The sequence below is a fragment of the Astyanax mexicanus genome, chromosome 12, assembly GCF_023375975.1.
Source record: "Astyanax mexicanus isolate ESR-SI-001 chromosome 12, AstMex3_surface, whole genome shotgun sequence".
Classification (NCBI taxonomy): Eukaryota; Metazoa; Chordata; class Actinopteri; order Characiformes; family Acestrorhamphidae; genus Astyanax; species Astyanax mexicanus.
The window spans coordinates 2227046-2236255 of NC_064419.1; the positions used below are offsets into that span (position 1 = coordinate 2227046).

The following is a 9210-nucleotide window of genomic DNA, read 5'->3' on the forward strand; positions in this document are numbered from 1 at the left end:
CACTACTGACGACCAGAACACAGCCAGAGTCCAACAAACCAACATTCCCCAACAAATACCACCCAAACACTCTGTCTCCTGTTAACACTGATCTAGAATACTGTCCATTGTTCTAGAAAGATCTTCCCCATCACACCGATCCAGAATACTATCTCCTATTAACACTGTTCTAGAATGATCTTCACCATCAAACAGTTTTAGAACACTGCCTACTCATCACACTGTTCTAGAATGCTTTCTCCTATTAACGCAGTTCTAGAATTATCTTCCCCATCGAACAGTTATAGGACATCCCCATCATATTTATCTATATTGTTCTCCCCATTCTAGAACGGTGTAACAATGGAACAATGTTCTAGAATGTTCTCCCCATCAAACTGTTCTAGAATGTTCTTCCCATTCTAGAAAGGTGTGATGGAACAATGATCTAGAATGTTCTCCCTGTCACACTGTTCTACATTGTTCTCTTCTAGTCCCACTGTTCTAGAATGCTTTCTCCCATTAACACTGTTTTAGAATTATCGTCCACATCAAACAGTTATAGGACATCCCCATCACATGTATCTATACCATCAAACTGTTCTAGAATGTTCTCCGATTACACTGATCTTCCCATCACTCTTTTCTAGAATAATATCTCTTCTTTACACTTTGCTAGAATGTTCTCATCATCACACTGTTCTAGAACGCCCTGTCCTAGTCGCACTGTTGTTCATTCACCCTGTTCTAGAATGTTCTCATCTATTCATTGTTCTAATAAGTTCTCTAATTCCTACTGTTTAGACTTTTTCTCCATTCATTTTTTTCCACTCGCACTGTTCTAGATTTTTTTTTTATTTCATTATTTAGTATTCTAGAGTGTTGTATCCCATAACATAGATGTGCAATGTTCTTCCCTGTCACTGGTATATGTATAGGATGTTCTTCCTTAGTCACACTATTCTTAAATGATCCGTGTTTTTAGACTTTCTAGAATTATTCTTCCTATTCACAATGTTTAGACCAATTCAGGTTGTTCAAGACTGTTCTTCCTCTTTTACACTGGATTATTTGGCTATTCTGGAAGAAGCATTAATCTGATTAATCTGAGAACATTACAGTGTTTATGTTAATCTGGGATTGGTCTACGAATGCTTGTGATAAGATGAAGAGCTGGGTGTGCTAGAACAGTAAACACTAAACAGACAGACTGCAGACCTCTCTCAGACTGGACTTTATCAAGCTCTAGATTACTGAATGAACATCACTTAGGTAAATACCTGATAAGGTCTGTTTGTGGTTTAGCCAAAAAACAAATGTACACACGTATTTCCAATGCAGTCCAATCAGTGAAGACATGGCTGAAGTACTAAACTTCTGTTTCTTTAGTTTTGAACTGGAGCTAATAAGGCTAAATAAGCAGTTAACAGCAGTCAGTATAAAAATAATGTGCCTTTTGCCACTATGCCGGGGAGATTGCTGGTTCGAATCCCGGTCATGCAGCTTGCCATTAGCAGCTGGAGCCCCGAGAGAGCACAATTGGCCTTGTTTGCTCTCTCTCTGGGTGGGTACAGTACAGTAGATGGTGCTCTCTCTTTCCCCTCATCACTTCTAGGGTGATGTGGATCAGCACAAGGCTGCGTCTGTGAGCTGATGTATCAGAACCGAGTCACTGCGATTTCCTCTGAGCGTTAGCGCTGTGATGCTACTCGGTAATGCTTCACCCTCATGGTGTTGCGGCATCACTAGGGATGGGGGATATACAGCTGAGTAGCTAAATAAAGTTGCTTATCATCCATTTCCCCGCCTTATATTACTAAAGTGTTAAAAACCTAATCTGCTCTTCGGTCTCCTAGGTCTGCTGACGGAGGTGCAGTGTCAGTCGAAGCGATTGAGGAAGGGAGCCAAGCACCGAGGAGACTCGCTCTCTCGTCTGACTGCTGAGGACGAGGAGAACTCAGAGAGCAGGAACGTCTCGTCTACCAGCAGACTGCCTCCAACAACACGGGTACAACATACAGCTCAAGACCTCCGTTCTTTTATAGTAGAGTTTTGGGCTGCTCTGACTGTGGGATTGCAGGGAAATAACTTTAATGGGACAAATGTAAAGAAAAGGCTGTAAAAATGTATAATATATAGATACACAGATCTGGAAAAATTATGAGAGCACTTCAGTTTCTGAATCAGTTTCTCTGATTTTGCTATTTATAGGTTTATATTTGAGTAAAATGAACATTGTTGTTTTATTCTATAAACTACAGACAACATTTCTCCCAAATTCCACATAAAAATATTCTCATTTCTTTGGAGAAAATGAGAAATGGTCAAAAATAGATATAAAAAAGATACATCTTCTGAGCTTTACAACTGATGCTCTCAAACACTTTATTAAGAGACAAGAAATTCAAGTAATTAACTCTTGATGAGTTCAGCACAGCTGTTAACTGAAAGCCTGAATTCCAGGAGACTCTACCTCATAAAACTGACTGAGAAAATACAGCAGAGATTTTCTCAGTCAAAACTAAACAATAAAACATATTCTGGTTTATTTCTGGTCTATTTCTTGTTTACAAAATAATTCCATTTATTTTTTTTTCTGCATAGTTTGGATGACTTGAGTATTAATCTACAATGCAGAACATTTTAAAATTATACAACTTTTGACTGGTATTATATATTGTACAGTATTAGTATGTAGTACTTAAGTATTTAAGTAAAAATGTAATTTTGTTGTTGTGTTTGTTCAGGTTTCTTTGGGTCTTTCCAGAGAGCAGAAATGTGTTCTGAACAGAATCGTGGAAGCGTATCGGAGATACCGAGCTCACGACAGCCTACACTTCAGGGTGTGTATCTGCAGGGCTTTGCTGTACATCATTTCAAAATGCGTATAGAGTATAGTGGCAAATAAATATATATATATATCTATATATATATATATATTTTGTTCATGCATATTCTTTCACTTCAAATGTTGGTTCTGTATCTCTTATCTTGTTAACAAATGTACATTTTACAAATGACACAATTACACATGAACGTAAAGAGGTGGTGAAAGTGCGATTTGTATTTACAGTAGTGGAGTGAAAGTGAATTTCACTCCACAGCTGTAGAGGAGCCCAAGTTGCTACATCATAGAAGGAATAGAAAGCTGCAAAATGCAGCTGATATTCAGAGAGATTTAAGGGACGCAACTGATGTATCCTTTGCGTTTCTCGGTTACCAACCCAAGGGAAAAATCTTGCCATCAGCTGCCGGAGCCCCGAGACAGCACAATTGGCTTTGCTCTTTCTGGGTGGATACAGTACAGTAGATGGTGCTCTGTTTTCCCCTCATCACTGCTAGGGTGATGTGGATCAGCACAAGGCTGCGTCTGTGAGCTGAACCGAGTGCTACTCTGCAGTTCGAATAGGAAAAAAAAATTCATAAAATCATATAAAAGTGCTCTTATATTCTCAAATTCTCAGCTGATATAATAAGGACTGTTGTATCTTATTTTTCTCAGGTTCCTCAGTGGTCAGGACTGGATGACGGTGGAGATCGTCTGGCTGATCTGACGCCTTTCCAGACAGAAAAGCTCCTGCAGTTCTCTAAGAGCGTACCAGGTCGGACAGCGCTGTTTCTGTAAACTCAGCAGCGCAGCAGAGATAGATAACCTCTGGTCAGGAGTGATTATCTGACCTGTGTTTGTTGTTTAGGCTTTGAGCTCCTGGACGATGCTGATCAAAGCATTCTCCTGTCCTGCTCCTCCATGGAGGTCATGTTCCTGCTCTCGGCTCAACAGTTTGCCGAGAATCCGTCCGCCTTCAGCGCAGGTACGGCTTAATCGATCACAGCTTGAGTCCTGAGATTAGATAACAGAGCAAAACACAGCTAAAAAAAAACATCGGTAAGTCTTTGTTAGTAAACTCGACCTCGCTCTCTTTCAGCTCTGTATCCTGGAAGTTTATCGTCTGTATCTCCTCACTGCTGGATGAAAACTTCACAGTCTAAAAACAACAACAACAACAACAGCGGCCATGAGGTCATACTAAACTCAGGTAACCGTCTAGACTACTGACGTGTGATTATTTATTAGAGGGCCCATGTCACAGAATTAATCATCAATAATATTAAAGACTATATTAATGATATACAGGAATGCATAAGGAATTATTTAGTAAAGAAAAACAGAATATGTTTTATTCTTTAGATTTTTCTAAGTATCACATTTATCTTTGAACACAAGGATCTGCAGACTAGACTTGTCAAGATTTTAATCTCAGCGTCTTCATGAATAGTTTTCTCAGCGTCTTGAAGGAAGGAGTTCCTGGAGGTGCTAAACAGTGCAGTTTTATTCTTACAGCATCTTACAGCATTTCCTGCTTTTATGGAGAAGAGGATTTCATTTTCCAGCAGGACTTGGCACAATGCCCACACTGCTCCAAAAGTACCAATTGGTCTTATATAATATTCACACTTTCTGAGACACTGATTTTTGGGTTTTCATTGACTGTAAGTCACAATCATCAACATAAGAAAAAACTAAAAACTGCCAAAGTATCGAAATTTAGACATTGGAATTGGAATAGAAAACATGTTTCAATATTCTAAATAAATAAAACATAAATATATTTTTGACACGGGAGAAGCCCAAGACAAAAAATATATAGTTCTTACGTTGAAGAACACATTTACATTTAATTATGTTAAGGGTGGAAGACGATATCAATGTTTCGAAGTAACACCATATTTAGCAATTTTGAAAAACATTTTTATTGTTTAGTTAAACAATTTAAATATTTAAAGTTAGTTTGCATTTAGGACAGTGGTTCATTTTGGGTTATATTTAAACCCCGACCACTAGAGGGCAGTGAAGACCAGAGGGCCTTCAGAGGACAAAAGTATTGTTTGTTTTTTTCATAGCATTTGTATTTAAACCATAGACTGTATATAGCTGGACAGAGCATCGTCTCTTAAAAGTGAAGCCACCACAGGTCGGGCGCCCCCTGCTGTTCGGTTTCAGAAAGCTGTGTAACTCCACCCATCCCCATAGGTTTCAATGGCAAAACAGACAACTTTCAATCACGTTTTTTTCTAATATACTGTAATTCTACCTCCATTATTTAAATGCAGCAGCTAGTGTAACCTCTGCTTATATTGTTAAATTTTTATATCCCCACAGAATTCGGTTTTTAAAACTTTATTCGGCTCTATTCAAAAAAGGTGTGGTTATGGTAAAAGGGCTGGTTATGGGCGGGACCAATAACAGACCGTCAGCTCTGCTCCGCCCCGCTCTGCAGTCTGTGACCGCGAGGCAGCCCTCAGGGGCGGGGTTATTTAAATGAGTAGGCGGTCTCTCCACAGCCTTTCTCCCTCCTCTGGTCTCTACTGCGCAGACTCGGGTTTCAGAATCGCCAACATGGCGGAAGATTTTGGCTTCATTTTCATTGAATGAATGGGAACGGAGACACGGCGTCCATCTTTATATACAGTCTATGATTTAAACAGTGACACAATATATATTCTTGGTAACAGTATTGCAATATATTTCAATATACTAAATCCCTGTATAGTGTTACATATTATATCTCCTAAATTACAGCGCCTGGTTTTGGGTTATCTACATTTTACATTCTTCTACCTGTTACTGCACCATGACCTTTTTCTAATTGTTTGTTTTCTGTTTTTTAATATCAGCAGGGTTGAGTGAGGAGCTCCTGGGACCAGTGCTAAATTTCTTCCACAGTATGGCCGCCATCGCTGTGACTGAGGCTGAATACGCTCTTCTCACTGCTACTGCCGTGCTCTGCTCAGGTCTGTGGTCTTCAGTTAATGATAATATAGGGAATTATTACACTTTTAGCATAAACAGTATTTTTTGTCAGGCTGGTTAAGATGATTAGACTAATCTAGAATTAACAGTGTGATATGAGTTGTTAGTATATTGAGACTAGGATTGGTTTTTCAGAGGAGGCAAGAAGCCTTTATTAGGTAGGAATGTGCAAAAAAAAATTCTTAGATTACACTCATTTCAATGGATTGTTTTAGTCTCATTACCGCCGATTTCATCCAAAATCGTTTGTTTTAGTCCCGTTACCGCCCGCTTAAACCAAAAATGATTTGTTTTAGTCCTGTAACCACCCAATTCAACCAAAAATCGTTTGTTTTAATCCCGTCACCGCCCGATTCCAGCAAAAACTGTTTGTTTCAGTTCAATTACCACCTGCTCCTGTCAAAACCATTAGTTTCAATCCCGTTACAGCCCGATTCCACCAAAAATAGTTTGTTTTAATCCAGTTACCGCCCGCTCCTCCCAGAAATTGCTTGTTTTAACTCCGTTACCGCCCGCTCCTGCCAAAAATTGCTTGTTTTAATCCCGATACCGCCCGCTCCCTCCAAAATTAGCTTGTTTTAATCCCGTTACCACCTGCTCCTGCCAAAAAATGCTTGTTGTAGAGCTGTTACCGCCTGGTCCTGCATAAATTTGCTTGTTTTAGTCCTGTTACTGCCCGCTCCTGCATACACATTTCTGCCGCTTCCGCCCACAGTCCTGATACTCATTGAATTACTGAAATTTAGTGTTTTAAATTTTATTTATGTATTTATTAAAACAGCACTATAGTGATGGATAGCGCTATTTCACTTCTTACCACAGTCCAAACACATGGCATCGCTTCAGTGAATATCTATATATAATATATATAATCAGAAACAGAATAAAGGTGTTTCCATTCGTTAGTGCTGCGCTTGTACTGGTTTGTGCAGCAAAAGTTTAGTAATATTTTAAGAGTTTTTTGTTGCTTGCATTGGCTGATAACTTGAAACTGCTTACTTTGTTCGTTTATTGGACTTGGAATATGTCTTGGCTTTAATTATATTCTAATCTAATAATATTTGTCCGCTTGTTCCCCTCCGTTGTGTGTATCTGTGTGTGTATATCTGTGTATATGTGTGTGTGTGTATGTGTGTGTGAAAGCAGACAGGCCCTCTCTTCGAGCGGTACGGTGTGTGGAGAACCTGCAGGAGTTTGTTCTGGATCTTCTCTCTAAGGTCTGCAGGAACGGCGATGGTGCCGCTGTGGGTCCGTGCCGCTTCGCCCGGCTGCTGGGCCGACTCACCGAGCTCAGGACGCTCCGCCACAACCACCTCACGCTCCTACCACAGCAACCCTGGGACCTGCAGCACTGAGAGACGCCCCTAGACCACAGAGAACAGAGAGCAGAGAGAGGACTGGGTCATCTGGAAGGACTGATCTCACCTCCAGTGTTCATAAAACATAACAGAGTAGGATTACTGTGCTGTGTGCTGACTGTATACTGAAATTAATTCAGTGTTTTTTTTTTATTATTATAGTGAGAAATAAAAGAAAGTTAAGGTTTAAGGTTTAGGATTAGCCGGTTTATCAGCAGGCTTCACTTTGTTTAGAATGACCAAGTTAAAACAGCTTTACTGAGCTGATCTACTGTTTAAAAGCTGATATAAGTAAGATTTAAGGCCCTCTCTGGTGAGAATGGGTAATTGCACTGAGAATCATGCGGAAGAATCATTTGAATCTGAAACTGGGCGGGTGTGGTGCCGCCTCCTTTCAGAGAGGATGAATCCGATTCCAGGTTATGTTCAGTCAGAGAGAGAGAGAGAGAAAGCTCAGTCAGAAACTTTACTCTTTCATTTCTTTGGTTTTACAATGAGTGAATGAGCTGCTGAGCTCTGAGTTCCCTCTTCTGAAGTCCCCAATACTCCACCAGCCGCTCACTTTTTGTTAAACTGAGCCGGATATTCTTTTAAAGGCTGTACGTGTGACGTAAGCACGTAAAGACAGACCTGTGACGGGCCAGAAGAAGAACTTTTGCGAAAAGCGCCCCAGTTTTTAGAATGAATACTGTATATTACGCTTAGCAGGGATGGTCGTATTAGAACACTGGTACACTGGTACAGGTAAATTTGACAATATTTTATCCATATTCTTCTCCACTCAGAAATGCTTCTGCTTTCAGTTTAGAAACTAAATAATACAAACTACGAGTACGAATAAGAGTGAAGAGCAAACAGCTGGTCTAAAGTACATTCTCAGGTCGAGGCTGTTTGCTTTTGCTGTTTTTTTTGCAGCTATAGCTGCACAGCTGCACCAAGAGATGTGTACGATGGGTACGAGAGAGAAGCACATAGCGCTAATGCTAATGCGTAAAAGCAATAAAAAAAAAACGCATGAATTCAGATTTGACCGTTCACATTCATGTCGCATGTCAATGGATCGGATACATATTTCTCAAGCCATGAAAAAATCAGATCTGAGCTACATTGAGCAAAAAAAAAATCAGATTTGAGTCACTTTCAGTCAGCCTGATAATGTGAACGTAGCCTCCAGTCCACAGACTGAGCTACAAAACCTTAAGTAAGAAGCTAAGGGAGAATCTACGAATATAATCCACTAGAATTACATATATAGATAAACGTCTATCACCTTTATGAACTTTTCTAAGACAGTCTGAGACAGTCTGTTTGATCGCTTAATTCCCATTAAACAGCAAAACTAGGCAATAATGCCACTTAGTGGACAAAAAAAAAAAAAAAAACAGACCAAGAACGCTTCTTAATAACTGGGATTTTTACAAGACTTCTCATTCCTACAAATTATACACTATGTCGTATAATAATAACCTGTTTACATACCATATAGTATTACTGTTTTATATACAGTTGGTCCACAGCAGCTAGTTATAAAGCCTGACCCCAGATCAGATCTCCTACTCTAAAATGCTCTATGAACACTGGAGTGCTGTGTTACAAAACGGCAACTTGTTTTTGATAATGCAATAACCTGATTCAGTGTACTGTACTCTTGTACTTATTTTTTTTCTCATTGTATCTTTTAGAAAGTATATGCAATACTTTACACGCAAGTCAAATCAATGTCTAAAGGTCTAATGAACAAAAAAACATATGCAGTAAATAAAAATCTATGTTTCTAAAGCTGTCTGGTGCATCAGAACGGGATTTGAACCAGTGATTCTTGAGTCATAGTGGCAGTGCCTTAGTTTACTGGAACACTTGGAGCCGTAGCTGCAACAATTTTTGCTATTATTAATATTTCTAATAGGTTTAAGCATTAAGATATTGCTACTGATTAAGCCTGTCCACATTGTTAGCTGGGCAGCTAAGCTATGAAAATAGCATGCAAGTAGCCGTTATATGATATGGTGAGGTTCTTATTTGTGTTTTTACCATGCTTTTTATGCTTAAACTGCAAAAAAC

At 39.4% G+C, this 9210-nt stretch overlaps 1 protein-coding gene across 3 annotated transcripts in view; it reads left to right on the forward strand.

The window, feature by feature from the left end:
* The window catches only part of nr1h5 (nuclear receptor subfamily 1, group H, member 5), a 31249-nt gene extending 22321 nt beyond the window's left edge, over window positions 1–8928 (forward strand). For 2 of the 3 annotated variants that reach the window (XM_022670610.2, XM_049486222.1), the window contains 7 exons: window positions 1836–1987; window positions 2727–2822; window positions 3482–3581; window positions 3675–3791; window positions 3906–4016; window positions 5656–5772; window positions 6938–8928. In XM_022670610.2, coding sequence (XP_022526331.2) covers window positions 1836–1987; window positions 2727–2822; window positions 3482–3581; window positions 3675–3791; window positions 3906–4016; window positions 5656–5772; window positions 6938–7146 — 902 coding nt within the window. In that variant the 3' untranslated portion in view covers window positions 7147–8928. The remainder of the gene's footprint in view (window positions 1–1835; window positions 1988–2726; window positions 2823–3481; window positions 3582–3674; window positions 3792–3905; window positions 4017–5655; window positions 5773–6937) is intronic. The other variant, XM_022670611.2, reaches the window with a different exon arrangement.
* Window positions 8929–9210: the final 282 nt, after the last annotated feature.